This window comes from Epinephelus moara, chromosome 9, assembly GCF_006386435.1.
Source record: "Epinephelus moara isolate mb chromosome 9, YSFRI_EMoa_1.0, whole genome shotgun sequence".
Classification (NCBI taxonomy): domain Eukaryota; kingdom Metazoa; phylum Chordata; class Actinopteri; order Perciformes; family Serranidae; genus Epinephelus; species Epinephelus moara.
The window spans coordinates 27,635,817-27,650,883 of NC_065514.1; the positions used below are offsets into that span (position 1 = coordinate 27,635,817).

At 41.7% G+C, this 15,067-nt stretch overlaps 1 protein-coding gene across 2 annotated transcripts; it reads left to right on the forward strand.

Moving 5' to 3' along the window:
* The first annotated feature begins 21 nt into the window (after positions 1-21).
* kyat1 (kynurenine aminotransferase 1) lies at positions 22-14,916 on the forward strand. Of its 2 annotated transcripts, XM_050053572.1 has the most exons (14): positions 22-240; positions 312-370; positions 2,098-2,245; positions 2,428-2,577; positions 2,831-2,917; positions 8,630-8,755; positions 11,699-11,773; positions 11,874-11,919; positions 12,006-12,082; positions 12,174-12,263; positions 13,668-13,854; positions 14,167-14,246; positions 14,377-14,463; positions 14,583-14,916. In XM_050053572.1, the coding sequence occupies exons 1-14, from the start codon at positions 169-171 to the stop codon at positions 14,640-14,642; spliced, it is 1,344 nt and encodes a 447-aa protein (XP_049909529.1). In that variant the 5' UTR covers positions 22-168; the 3' UTR covers positions 14,643-14,916. The 2 variants fall into 2 exon arrangements, with proteins under 2 accessions (XP_049909529.1, XP_049909530.1); XM_050053573.1 differs by lacking the exons at positions 8,630-8,755; positions 11,699-11,773; positions 11,874-11,919; ... (4 more) ...; positions 14,377-14,463; positions 14,583-14,916 and adding exons at positions 3,036-3,161; positions 3,297-3,417; positions 3,494-3,570; ... (3 more) ...; positions 5,117-5,203; positions 5,289-5,749 and having other exon boundaries at positions 26-240.
* The last annotated feature ends 151 nt before the right edge of the window (positions 14,917-15,067 follow it).

Genomic DNA, 15,067 nt, shown 5'->3' on the forward strand with positions numbered 1-15,067 from the left:
CGTCTCGCTCCGCCCATACAGGAAGTAGAAATAAAAACATAAGAAGGTTAAAGGGGAACTATACCTCGAGCTTTTGATTTCTCCGTCCGCTTAACAGTAAGTTACTTAACTGTAAATGAACAGAAGGTCGCACATTAGGAGAAACAACGCGTAAGGAAACATTTGTTAATGGGAATAACTAGGAAGCTTGCTACTAAGTTAATAAGTTATCAGAGTTCAATTAGACACCAACACAAGAAGGTGGGTTCAAACTAAAGACACACCTCAACAAAATGACAAATGGCGTACTTAGAAATGTGCTTACATTTCAGGTAATAATGTCACGACGACTTCATGCACGCAGAACAGACGGCGTGGATAAAAACATCTGGTACGTGATAATATTTGACACAAAAGGACATGGACATAACTTTCACTTGTATTGTTGTTGCATTACGTTGTAAATCTCTGCCTGGATTGTCAGAGTCCAAACCTAGTCATTTATTAATCTCAATAAAGGCTAACGATAGTAATTTGTGATTGGTGAAGCACGGGGGTGGTGCACAGCCTCGGGGCAAGTCCCTTTACTATACTTTTAAATTAGTAACTTTACACATTTACACTTAAATGCAGCATTGATGCAGCTGCAGACTGTGCAACAAGAGAAGGTGAAAAAAAGTGGTGAAAGTACATTTTCTCAAGTACTGTATTTAAATGCTGTTTTGAGGTACTTTGCATGAGTGTTTCCATTTTATGCTACTTATGCTCCACCACACCTTGGAGGCAAATATTGTTCTTTTTATTCCCCTGCATTTAGAGAACTTTGGTCACAAGTTACTTTACAGATTGAGATTACTTATATGAAATTAAAATCTATTTAAAAGTAATGATATAGTATTATAAGTTAAGCTGCTTAGCAGTATGTAAAGTAATTGAAATTAGCCCCACCTTTACAAACTGCAATATCGAAGTGATTTACACATAAATGCATGATAAATCACAATACACTAATATGATATGTATGATATGGAAATGTGCCATCCTACATATTGAGTACTTATACATTTGCTACTTATATAGTGTATTTTTATGCTAATACTTTTGTGCTTTTACTTAAGTTAGAGTTCGAATGCAAGACTTTTACTTGTATTTCTACACTGTGGTATTGCGTCTTTTACTAAAGTAGACGTTGTGAATACTACATAAAAAAACATTGTCTGTAAATAATAAGCAGTCAGATTATATAATGTAATGCTGTAATATTGTATAGATACATATGTGTAGATATCTAGGTTGTTTGACGTTGAAAGCAGCATCATGATGGAGAGGTGATGATCTTGTAATCCATTGTATCCATCTTGCAGGGTCACTATGCACTTTACTTACTCTTGGTCTCAGTTGCTGCTAATCATTCTTTTCCTCTTCATATGTGCTTTTTTTTTATGTGTGTTTTTACTTGTTGTATAACCAATTGCCTTCTAAGGACAAAATAAAGTTGAGGTTTAAGTATTGTCATATCACATAAATATCCTCCAAACTTATTTCAGTTCTAAAACGTCAATCATATGGTACGTTCAAGATAGCATTTGTGGGGGGAAAAAAAGTCAGAAGTCAAATAAGCTGTCCTTTTTTGATATTAAATTGAAAAGCAATTACTTTCCATTAATGATTTGCAAATGAATCATATATTTTACATATTACTCAATATTTGAGTATTAAAAAATGTGCAGTATTTTTCACTTGGGCCATTGCAGAAATCAAGGACTGATAACTGATGAAGCCAAAACTGTGTGCAAATCTAGATAGATTTAATCTTCTCTTTTTTTGTAATTTGGGTGAACTGACCAATAATTTTAACTCACTCACTGGCAGCTCTAAACTCTAAACTAAGATTTTTAACAATGATTTCTACAGAAATAATTTATTTTCTGACTCACTTGTGTGTAGGTTAATCATTCAATATTTAGAATTGATGAAATTCTTCCAGGGGCAACAGTCACTCAAAAGGCAGGGTACATAATATGATCGTGACTTTTGGTCATATACCTGTGGTTGTTTGATTCTAGCTCATAATTTAGGTGACATTACAGCAGTGTCTGATCTGTTTTGCACCAACAGGGTTGAATTCACACAACTGGCAGCAGACTACAAAGCAGTGAACCTTGGACAGGGATTTCCTGACTTCTCCCCTCCCAAATTCCTCCAGGATGCTTTTTGTGAAGCTGTGAGTGGAGGACCCCAAATGCACCAGTATACCCGAGCTTTTGTAAGTGGAAACACACATTCAGGAACACTTTTATCTTTTGTTAACGTCAGTATGCAGTATGCTTAAGTTTAGATCATGTTAGAATGGTTTCAGTCATTTTTGACCAGGTATTGAAAGTATAAATGTTTGCAGAAAAAAACAGTGACAGCCACCTCATGTTTACATTTCCTTTCTCTCCTCAGGGCCATCCTCCTCTTGTAAAAAATCTTGCTAAATTCTTCAGTAGGATTGTGGGACATGAGATTGATCCTCTTGAAGACGTCCTGGTCACAGTTGGAGCTTATCAGGCTCTCTTCTGTGCATTTCAAGCTCTGATTGATGAAGGGGATGAGGTACGAAAGTCAACCCAAATCTAGTCAAAATGTTGTACAGTTCAGCAATAATTAGGAAAACGTAACAGCAGCAAACATGTTCAAACAAGTTTGAATATAGTGTATGTGTGGTTAACAGTGTGATAAAAGTCCACATGGTGCTAAGCGCGTAACTGTAATGTGTATAAAAATACTATAACTTACTATAACTTCACTTACCCATTTTTGTGGGTTTTAATGTTTGAAAAATAACTGACAGAAATTTGTATTTCAGGTCATAATTGTTGAACCATTCTTTGACTGCTACCAGCCAATGGTGAAGATGGTTGGAGGAAAGGCAGTCTATGTACCTCTCAGGCCAGTGAGTGGTTTCTACATTTCTACATAATAGCTATAGAGCATCTTTGAACAATTTGTCTTTGTGTACATGTACTTTTAAAAGTTTATATCAGCTTTTATTTCCTTGTGTTAAATTTAAGAAAGTTGAGGGAAGCACCGTCCTGTCAAGTGGAGACTGGGTTCTTTCTGCTGAGGAGCTGGCCAGTAAATTCACTCCACGCACAAAAGCCATCGTTATCAACACTCCCAATAACCCACTGGGCAAGGTAAGACATTTACCATTGAGGAGTCTCCTTTTAGAGCCTGCTGAATAAAATTTGTTCTTGCACATGAACATGAGCCTGCTGAATAAAATTTGTTCTTGCACATGAACATGTGTCACACATTTATGTCCTTTACAGGTTTACAAGACTGAAGAGCTCCAAATGATTGCTGATCTGTGTATCAAACATGATGCGCTGTGCATCAGTGATGAGGTGTACGAGTGGCTGACTTATGATGGAAACAAGCATGTAAAGATAGGTGAGCTGAACAGAATGCACACAAAGGATAAAGCTGCACAATATAAGTTAAATTAATTATATTAATCTATTGACAGCCAGTCTTCCCGGCATGTGGGAACGAACAATCACTATTGGCAGTGGAGGAAAGACCTTCAGTGCTACTGGCTGGAAGGTAATGCACAGACTCATATGGTATTTTTGTAATGTATCCGTTTTATGTCCACGTAATAATGGCCTGGTTCTTCTTGTCAGGTCGGCTGGGTCATCAGCTCTGGGCACATCATCAAACACTTGAAAACCATCCATCAGAACTGTGTTTACCACTGTGCTACAGCTGCTCAGGTAAACACATCATTGTTTGAGCATTATTGATACATTTATAGAAATAAAACATGGTTTCTTCTTGAGCGTCTATCAGAAGAGGCTCCACATGCTGTAAGAAATTTAATTCCTCTTCTCTGGATTATTAGCAGTAGTAGTCAGGGGACTTTTATTTAGAACATTATCCTTAATACCATTGTTTACAAAATACAAAACACCTCATCATCCAGAGCCTTTCTGTTGTATTTGATGGTGTAGACATATTTTTTCCACCTTTAAACGTCCATTGTGAAAGATTTAGAGGACTTTAGTGGCATCTAGTGGTGAGGATTGCAGATTGCAACCAGCTAAAACTTCTCCTGGTTAGAATTTCTTCAGTGTTCATTGTTCAGGAGAACATGTATGTATGTACCTATGTAGGTGTAAACGGCTCATTATAAGCTAACAAAAACACAACAATTCTTATTTTCAGGTGATTATACAGTAAGGAAAACATACCATATTATATTCCATTTTTGCCAGTACATCACCTAGAAAAATATTCCGCACTGGACCTTTAAAGGAAAAGATTGACATTTTGGGAAATAGGCTTATTTGCTTCTGATTTGCTGAAGATTAATTCTAGATGAAAGATTTTAACTACTTGACCAACAACTTTCCTGCAGTATGGAAATGTTCAGAAAATGTTGAGGATAGTTATGTTTTGTTTCTTGTATTAAATCCACATATGCCCTGATTATTTGAACATAAGTCAAACATCTCAAACTTATTTATTTCCCATTTTGCTCCTCTCATCCATCCCTGCCTTCAACAGGAGGCAGTCGCTCGTGGATTTGAGAGAGAATACGAGCTGTTTGGGACTCCAGAGAGTTACTTCCAGCAGCTGCCTGCATTGTTGCACCAGAAGAGAGCGAAGCTGGCCTCGTGCCTGGAGAGTGTGGGTTTGCAGCCCATCATGCCAGAGGGAGGCTATTACATGATGGCAGACATCTCCTCTGTCAGTGAGTAAAGAGCAAACACCTGCATCCATCATTGCTTATCATAAAATAATTCAAAAACCTTTTTACTTTGATAAGCACTGTCTTATTTATATGTACCTGGGCTTTCTTTTCTAACAGAGGTGGACATCAGTGACCAGACCACTAAGGATGAACCCAATGACTTTAGATTTGTTAAGTGGCTAATTAAAGAGAAGGTAAATAACATTTCATTTTTATTTAAGACAGCTAAACAAATCCCTTTTAAAGCAAGTGTTTTAGTTTGTTTTGAAGAGAAGAAGAAGTGATTTGATAAGTGTTTTCTGCAACGTTTAATCTTGGTCTGTGGTGTTGTATTTAGAACATCGTGCTTCTGACTTTTCTGTCTTTTAACTGTATGATTTGGCTTTTCTTCTTCAGGGTTTAGCAACAATCCCCGTCTCTGCATTCTACAGTCCAGAGCACAGCAAGGAGTTTAACAAATACATCCGATTCTGTTTCGTTAAGGTGAATTCAGCCTCAGTAACTGAAATGAATTTGACCCCTCTCCTGCCTCGCTCTTTGACTCACACTCACTCTCTTTGTCTAACAGGAGGACTCCACCTTGAACGCAGCAGAGGACATCTTGAGAAAGTGGAGTCAGGAACAGTAAAACCGACCACGATGCAAAGTATTACCCGTCCATATAGATCTCTCCAGGCTGCTCTCTGGGTTGCCTCCTCTGTTAAAATGAGCCATATTCGGTGTTTCAGTGTGTGCTTATGGCACAGTCAGGTACTTGAAGACAACGTCCACTTTGTCCACTCAGTTGGTCCTACTGCTGTTGTGAAAACAATCTTGTACGCAATGATTCTTAAGCACTTAACTCTGAAAGGAAAAAAATATCAATGTTATGATTATGTCACAGTAATTTTAAAGGATATGTTTTTTGTTTAGTTTTTTTGTTTTCTTGTATGATGTCCTCTTACTGTATTTCACAATTTAACTGCAGATATATTTCTCCTGAATCAAACTAACAAAATGTTTAATAAAGCTTTTAATATATGCACACGTTCCTTGTCTCAGTGTGTCTTTACTCAGCTGTATAGCTTCACGGGCTCATGCCTTGTAATAAGTGTTTATTACAGCCCGTGGGTGTCCACATAAACAGTATGAAACAGAAATAACATCAACGTAATAGTAATATAGACATACAGTCAATTAGGGTCTTATTTCCAGGTAAATTTGAGGTTTGAAGCATTGCAGCAATATGAGATGTCTGCCTTCTCTCCAATATAATGGAACTAGATGGCACTCAGCTTGTGGTGCTTGAAGCGCCAAATAATATATTTGAAAAACTCTACAGCAATGTCTCTTTCCAGAAATCATGACCCGGTTACTCAAGATAATCCACAGACCTTGTTGTGAGCAGTTTATGTAGGAACTATTTTCTTTCTACTGAACTACACCCACCAACCGTATCACTGCACAGAAGGAAGCGTGTATCTACTCATGGACAAGAGGCTTGTGCTCATGACCGCACAATATGTATTATTTGTGTCCTCCCTGGCTGAGCTTTAACGGTTCAGGCAGGGTTATGACCTCTGAAAAGAGACATTGCTGTTGAGTTTTTCATATGTCTTTTATGGCACTTTGAGCACCACAAGCTGAGTGCCATTTAGTTCCATTATATTGGCGAGAAGGCAGACATCTCTATGGACGATATCTCCAACACTCAGCAACTCACACCAGAACAATCTAGATTACTAAATAACACTACAGGTAAGATGAAAAATATGTATTTTTGATTTTGGGATGAACTGTCCCTTTAAGGGTAGAGACACTGAAGATAAAAATCTATTTTGTTTTTATTTTTCATGACCAATCTGAGCAATAACACCGTCAAATTTTGCACAAAAATGAAAGCTGTAGAGACTGTAAATATGTATATTGCAATGTCATTGCTGTCTCTTATGCATTGTGTGACCACTCTGACGTTTTAAACATCTCAGGACTCTTGCAGGGAAACAAAAGTGCTGCCATATAAAGGTACAGAAGGTTGAAAGGTCGTGGGAAGGAGGGGTGGAGGAGACTGAATGTTGCAGTAAATCTGAGTGAAGTGTGTTCGATTAGAAACCATCAACAGGTGAGTACAGCAGCAGCACTGAAGAGACATTTCTATAATAACTGCAGCTTTGAGCGTGCTTGAAATGTGCTTTCATTTCAGATAAACATGTCCCGACGACTTTATGCTCGCAGAACAGACAGTGTGGACAACAGTGTGTGGTAAGTGGTAATGACACAGGTGGACTTTTGACACCTGAGCTCGTGTGAGTTTGTTGACGCCAGTACAGTTCAATCAGCCTGTCAGTGGACAGTGTGTTGTAGTGGAGTATTCATTGTGTTTTTAATCATTCAGACGAAAAGGAAGCGAAACAAACAACTGTGGTGATAGCAGACTGAAGGATTTTGGTATCCTAAGCTGAGCTTATCGAGTGGCTTCCTCTCCTGCTGGATGTATTGATCATGCCTTCCTCAGCTGCTGCTCATTAGTCCTGAACTTTGTCCTCGAACAGCAACATGATCCCTCAGTTTTTTAAGCTTTATTTATTTGTTGATTAATTCTTTCAAAATCAGAAAGCAACTGTTAAACTTTAATACAAATGCAGCATTGATAACTATGAACATTATGTCCCTGTTTATAACTGCTATTAACGTGTGTTGAGTGATCCGATCAGAAGTGTGAAGCGCAAAATATAAGTGTAAGTGTAAATAACCACGAAGACACACTGTGATCCGAACATTCAAACCTCATGCCGAAGTGATCTAGGATGCACTGGACTACATTGTAGTGTAAACATTAATGCGTCCCCATCAGGGACTACATCATCAGTGCTGCAACCCCAGCTGCATCTGTTTATGCTTCTTCTACTGTTAACCTTTACAGATAATTTTGAGAATATCATCATAGTGCCTGACAGGCAGTGTTGCACCAACAGGGTTGAATTCGCACAGCTGGCAGCCGACTACAAAGCAGTGAACCTTGGACAGGGATTTCCTGACTTCTCCCCTCCCAAGTTTATCCAGGATGCATTTAGTGAAGCTGTGAGTGGAGGACCCCAAATGCACCAGTATACCAGACCTTTTGTAAGCGGAAAAAACACACTTGGTCCCAGTTTTATCCTTCTGTGTCAATTTCAGTCATTTTCAGCAAGTTTTAATGAGACACACAGATACAGAACAAACTGTAAGAGTCACCTTACATTTCCTTCCCCTCCTCAGGGCCATCTCCCTCTGGTGAAAAGTCTTGCTAAGTTCTTCGGTAGGATTGTGGGACGTGAGATTGACCCTCTTGAAGACATCATGGTCACAGTTGGAGCTTATCAGGCTCTCTTCTGTGCATTTCAGGCTCTGATTGATGAAGGGGATGAGGTACAGAAATCAACCCAACACTGTTTTTTTTTTAAACTTAAATTATTTACAGATGCTCTATACTTTGTAATAGAAGAGTCATTATTATAACCCTTGTGTTTATTGTGTGAAGACGGATAAAGAATTAATATTTGGTGACATACTATATTACTTTATAATGGGCCATAAATTAAGTTATATTTTAGTCTTTTGTGTAGTTTACTCTTCTAGTTCTAAATGGGAAATATGGAGTTTTACTTTGTTTAAATTCTCCTAGTTTTACTTTCTACATAATAAAACTTACAGAAATGGTACCAAACGCAGGTCACAAGCTAAGAAAAATGGGAAACATTTGTCTTTCAGGTCATAATTATCGAGCCGTTCTTCGACTGTTATCAGCCAATGGTGAAGATGGCCGGGGGGACGGCAGTCTATGTACCTCTGAGGCCAGTGAGTTATAAAGCATCTCCTGACAGCCTTTGACATCTCTTTAAATGTATACATCTATCTTAAAGGATTTTCATTTTCTTTGTTAAATTTAAGAAAGTTGAGGGAAGCACCGTCCTGTCAAGTGGAGACTGGGTTCTTTCTGCTGAGGAGCTGGCCAGTAAATTCACTCCACGCACAAAAGCCATCGTTATCAACACTCCCAATAACCCACTGGGCAAGGTAAGACATTGCAGTCGACGTTGTCATAAATACGTCATAAAGTCATCATTGTCATAAATACCGGCTAGATATAGTCGGCCTCACCTCGACACATAGTTCCGGGTCTGGAACCCTAGTCCTTGAGAGGGGTTGGACTCTCTCCTTCGCTGGAGTTGCTCCGGGTGAGAGGCGGAGGGCCGGGGTGGGCTTCCTGATAGCCCCCAGACTCTCTGCCTGTACGTTGGGGTTTACCCCGGTAGACGAAAGGGTTGCTTCCCTGCGCCTTCGGGTCGGGGAACGGGTCCTGACTGTTGTCTGTGCTTATGCACCGAACAACAGTTCAGAGTACCCACCCTTTTTGGAGTCCCTGGGACGGGTGCTGGACAGCGCCCCGACCGGGGACTCCATTGTTCTGCTGGGGGACTTCAACGCTCACGTGGGCAATGACAGCGGGACCTGGAGGGGCGTGATTGGGAGGAACGGCCTGCCCGATCTGAACCCGAGTGGTGTTCAGTTATTGGACTTCTGTGCGGGTCGCAGTTTGGCCATAACTAACACCATGTTCAAACATAAGGATGTCCATCGGTGCACGTGGCACCAGGACAGCCTAGGTCGCAGGTCAATGATCGACTTTGTAGTCGTATCATTTGACCTGCGGCCATATGTTCTGGACACTCGGGTGAAGAGAGGAGCAGAGCTGTCAACTGATCACCACCTGGTGGTGAGTTGGATCAGATGGTGGGGGAGGACGCCGCGCAGACCTGGCAGGCCCAAACGAACAGTGAGGGTCTGCTGGGAACGCCTGGCGGAAGAACCTGTCCAGATGATCTTCAACTCCCACCTCCGGGAGAGCTTCGACCGCGTCCCGAGGGCAGAGGGGGACATTGAGTCCGAATGGGCCTTGTTCCGCTCTGCCATTGTCGAGGCGGCTGTTGTGAGCTGTGGCCGCAAGGCCGCTGGGGCCAGTCGCGGCGGTAATCCCCGAACCCGCTGGTGGACACCAGAGGTGAGGGGAGCCGTCAGGCTGAAGAAGGAGGCCTACAGGGCATGGTTGGTCTGTGGGTCTCCGGAAGCAGCTGACGGGTACCGGCGGGCCAAGCGGAGCGCAGCAGCGGCAGTCGTTGAGGCAAAAACTCGGGCGTGGGAGGAGTTCGGTGAGGCCATGGAGGAAGACTATCGATCGGCTCCAAAGAGGTTCTGGCAAACCGTCCGGCGCCTCAGGGGGGGAAGGCGGCAACTTGCTCACACTGTTTACAGTGGGGGCGGGGAGCTGCTGACGTCAACTGAGGACATTGTCGGGCGGTGGAAGGAATACTTTGAGGAGCTCCTCAATCCCACCAACACGTATTCCAGTGAGGAAACAGAGACGGGGGTCTCGGGGGCGGGTCGTCCAATTTCTGGGGCAGAAGTTGCTGAGGTAGTGAAACAACTCCGAGGCGGCGGAGCCCCGGGGGTGGATGAGATTCGTCCTGGATATCTCAAGGCTCTGGATGTTGTAGGGCTGTCCTGGCTGACACGCCTCTGCAACATTGCGTGGACATCGGGGGCAGTGCCTCTGGAGTGGCAGACCGGGGTGGTGGTTCCCATTTTCAAGAAAGGGGACCAGAGGGTGTGTTCCAACTACAGGGGGATCACACTCCTCAGCCTACCCGGTAAGGTTTACTCCAGGGTGCTGGAGAAGAGGGTCCGGTCGATAGTTGAACCTCGGATTGAGGAGGAGCAATGTGGTTTTCGTCCCGGACGCGGAACCGTGGACCAGCTCTTTACCCTCGCCAGGGTGCTGGAGGGGGCATGGGAGTTTGCCCAACCAGTCCACATGTGTTTTGTGGATTTGGAGAAGGCTTACGACCGTGTCCCCAGGGGCATCCTGTGGGGGGTGCTCCGGGAGTATGGGGTTGGTGGCCCCTTGCTAAGGGCCATCCAGTCCCTGTACCAAAGGAGCATGAGTCTGGTTCGCGTGGCTGGCAGTAAGTCGGACCTGTTCCCGGTGAGGGTTGGACTCCGCCAGGGCTGCCCTTTGTCACCGGTTCTGTTCATAACTTTTATGGACAGAATTTCTAGGCGCAGCCGAGTGGTGGAGGGTGTCAGGTTCGGTGACGGGAGGATCTCGTCCCTGCTTTTTGCGGATGACGTGGTCTTCCTAGCTCCATCGAACAGTGACCTCCAGCTCTCGCTGGGGCGGTTCGCAGCCGAGTGTGAAGCGGCTGGGATGAGAATCAGCACCTCCAAGTCTGAGGCCATGGTCCTCAGCCGGAAAAGGGTGGATTGCCCACTCCAGGTCAGGGGGGAGGTCCTTCCTCAGGTGGAGGAGTTTAAGTATCTCGGGATCTTGTTCACGAGTGAGGGTAGGATGGAGCGGGAGATTGACAGGCGGATTGGGGCGGCGTCAGCAGTGATGCAGGCGCTTAACCGGTCCGTTGTGGTGAAGAGGGAGCTTAGCCAGAAAGCGAAGCTCTCGATTTACCGGTCGATCTACGTTCCAATCCTCACCTATGGTCACGAGCTCTGGGTAGTGACCGAAAGAATGAGATCGCGAGTGCAAGCGGCCGAAATGAGTTTCCTCCGCAGGGTGGCTGGGCTCAGCCTTAGGGATAGGGTGAGGAGCTCAGACATCCGGGAGGGACTCGGAGTAGAGCCGCTGCTCCTCCACATCGAGAGGAGCCAGTTGAGGTGGTTCGGGCATCTGGTAAGGATGCCTTCCGGACGCCTCCCTTGGGAGGTGTTTCGGGCATGTCCAACCGGGAGGAGACCTCGGGGCCGCCCCAGAACACGCTGGAGGGATTACATCACCCGGCTGGCCTGGGAACGCCTTGGGGTTCCCGCGGAAGAGCTGACGGAAGTGGCTGGGGAGAGGACTGTCTGGGCTTCTTTGCTGAGGCTGCTGCCCCCGCGACCCGGACCCGGATAAGCGGAGGACGACGAGTACGAGTACGAGTACATTTCACACATTTATGTCCTTTACAGGTTTACAAGACTGAAGAGCTCCAAATGATTGCTGATCTGTGTATCAAACATGATGCGCTGTGCATCAGTGATGAGGTGTACGAGTGGCTGACTTATGATGGAAACAAGCANTGAAGAGCTCCAAATGATTGCTGATCTGTGTATCAAACATGATGCGCTGTGCATCAGTGATGAGGTGTACGAGTGGCTGACTTATGATGGAAACAAGCATGTAAAGATAGGTGAGCTGAACAGAGTGCTCACAAATTATAACATATCTTAATATAAAGATATTAATATATTCAATTATTAATGTGTATACTGACAGCCAGCCTTCCTGGCATGTGGGAACGAACCATCACTATTGGCAGTGCAGGAAAGACCTTCAGTGCTACTGGCTGGAAGGTAATGTACACACTGAGAAACAAGGTCATAATTTGGTTCACTACAACTTGTTGTGATGGGGGGTTTTGCTTTGTTTTGTTTGTTTTTTCAGATCGGCTGGACTATTAGCTCAGAGCAAAACATCAAACGTTTGAAAGCCATGCATCAGATGTCTGTTTTTGATTGTGCAACCACTGTTCAGGTAAGGGAAGAAGTAAATTAAAGAAGAGGAAGTAAATATAGTAGATAAATTTGAGAGGAAAATACATGAGTAAATAAATCATAAATCATACAGAATTATATTAAAATGGATACTATCTGTAGCAGGGATACTCAACTTGCTTTGCCCAGGGGGCACTTTTGCAAAAGGACAGGAAGAAAGGACATTCAGCACTAAGCTCGGCACTAACCTCTGTTGGGGAGGTCCAGGGGATTCGACCCTTTCTTGAGTATTTTTTCATTTATTTTTTTTGGTTAAAATTAGAAAAAATTGTTGATGCTTTTTGTGCACCCTGGTGCATAATTTAAAATGTAAGTACAAAAAACAAATCAATTGATTTTCTATCACGGGCCATAAATTGAGTATCACCTATCAATAGCATTTGCATTTCATTTGTCTTTAATTTGACTATTAAAATGAGCCCAACAAATATTGATGTTTGAGGCCATTACTGTTCTAAATATTTTTTAGTAAAAAAAAAATCCAATAACAGTGTATAAGATTTATTTATTTTTGTTACATACACATACACTGCAATAATCCTTCATAATCCAGATCCCTTCAGTTTTGCTTTTTTTTTTTTTTTTTTTAAAGAATTATTACCAAGGTGCATACTAAAACCTAGTTTGGTATATGTACTAAAATGTCCTGTTACTTATCGGCCAACAAACATCAATACAGATACAAATTCAACAAGCTAATACTGTCCAATATGATAAAGATTTATTGGTCTAATTCTAGGTCTAATTACAACATGGGTTTGAATATTTTACACAGTGTAAGTGGAATATTGGAAGAAGCACAAAAGAGAATATTGTATAATGGTTTACGATATGGCAAAGAGTGTTTCTCTCCTGACATATCTGTACATATCCTAATTTTTCCTTTTTTTTCTTACTGTTTTTGCTATCATTTAATAGTACAGTTTGTTGAGATAAATAAATAGTAATAACTATAATAAGTTAACAAATGTAATCAAAAGAAGGGTGGCAAATATACATTTTCCACTTCTTCCATATGTTATCAAATTTAATTTCCTGAAGTCTCATTGAAAAGGTTATTTTTTCCATTACACAGATTTCATAAATAATATCATACCAGTGCCTTATAGATGGGGCATCTGGCTTAGGCCATTTCTTTGTAATTGCTTTTCTAGCAGCTACCCTCAATATTCCAAATAAGTATTTTGTTTTAATATTTGTACATGTTGAAAGTAGGAGCCCACAAAGGGAGTTCGTCCCACTTAAAAGCAATTTTTGTCACAAACATAGTCACTAATTCTATATAATATATATCCTATTTTTCATACCTGTTTCTGCATATAATGCACTGCTTCAGATCTGTGTATCTCCCTTTGCTCCTCTCATCCATCCCTGCCTTCAACAGGAGGCAATCGCTCGTGGATTTGAGAGAGAATACGAGCTGTTTGGGACTCCAGAGAGTTACTTCCAGCAGCTGCCTGCATTGTTGCACCAGAAAAGAAACAAGCTGGCCTCGTGCCTGGAGAGTGTGGGTTTGCAGCCCATCATGCCAGAGGGAGGCTATTTTCTGATCGCAGACATCTCCTCTGTCAGTGAGTTCTCTTATTTACCTCCTATTAAACCGATGAAAATTCAACACTTTTAATTTCTCTGGGGCTTATTTCAAATACTGGAGGAAAAAAAACCCATTTCAACCGATTTCATCAGTCATTCAGAAATCATTTTCTGGTTATTGTTGGATGAGTGCTGCCTGCTATATTACCTTTTTAAATGAACTTACCATGACAGGAAACTGTGCAGTAAAAGTAAAATTTTCTTGTAAATAAACGAAGACATTTGCAGCTTGAATAGGTTATATTTATTAGTGAATTGTATTGATTACTAACCCTCTTTTTTTTTGACAGAGGTGGACTTTAATGACTCCATGAGCGCTGGGGATGAACCCTATGACTTCAGATTTGTTAAATGGCTAACTAAAGAAAAGGTAAATAGAAAATGTGGTGAAAACATGATTTAATGTCATTAAAGATATAAAAAGACTGTAAGTTTTGTGTGATGTGTGGTTCTCTCAGCTTCTTTCTATGCAATTTGGCTTTTTTTTTTTTTATCTGTAGGGTTTAGCAACAATCCCAGTCTCTGCATTCTACAGTCCAGAGCACCGACAGGAGTTTGACAAATACATCCGATTCTGTTTCATCAAGGTGAACACAATGCAATTTATTACATTGAACTGAATCTGATTTTGATTGAAGTCTTCTCCCCTTTTTCATTGTGTTGCTCTTTGTCAGTCGTTCTTAAACTCACTCTTTTTTGTCTAAAGGAGGACTCCACTCTGGATGCAGCTGAGGACATCTTGAGAAAATTAAGTCAAAGACAGTAAAAAGTGTTTAGCACACACCCAGGTCATGGGAATCTTAAGTGCTATAATGTAGACAACTGAACTTGCTTGAGTTTCTTGAAGATGTTTCACCTCTCCTCCAAGAGGCTTCTTTAGTTCCAGTTTTTCTTCACACTGTACTAGTCAAAACACTGAATGACTGTAAGTGTTTCTGTGTGATCATTTCTATTTTACAGAAAACTGTACATGAAATATTTTTCAATATTTTATTTCTCAGTATGTGCGGAGATATTTGTCATGTACCCGAGTGTCCAAAATTTTGAATAAAGCTTTATAAATTCTCATCTTCAGTTAATTAGTATTACCCTTCTCTGTCTCATAACCCTGTGGCATGGCCTGTGTTATAAATATATGTGAATGGTGCTGTCTTTTGGTGTCCATATTAACAGTGGAAAATGTTGCCATCA

Excerpts from the sequence above, each read along its gene's own strand:
- kyat1 (XM_050053572.1), top strand. The coding sequence starts at position 169 with ATGGGAATAACTAGGAAGCTTGCTACTAAGTTAATAAGTTATCAGAGT. Across the intron at positions 2,578-2,830 it reads TGATTGATGAAGGGGATGAG|GTCATAATTGTTGAACCATT; the intron begins GTACGAAAGTCA and ends TTTGTATTTCAG. Across the intron at positions 14,247-14,376 it reads AATGGCTAACTAAAGAAAAG|GGTTTAGCAACAATCCCAGT; the intron begins GTAAATAGAAAA and ends TTTTATCTGTAG.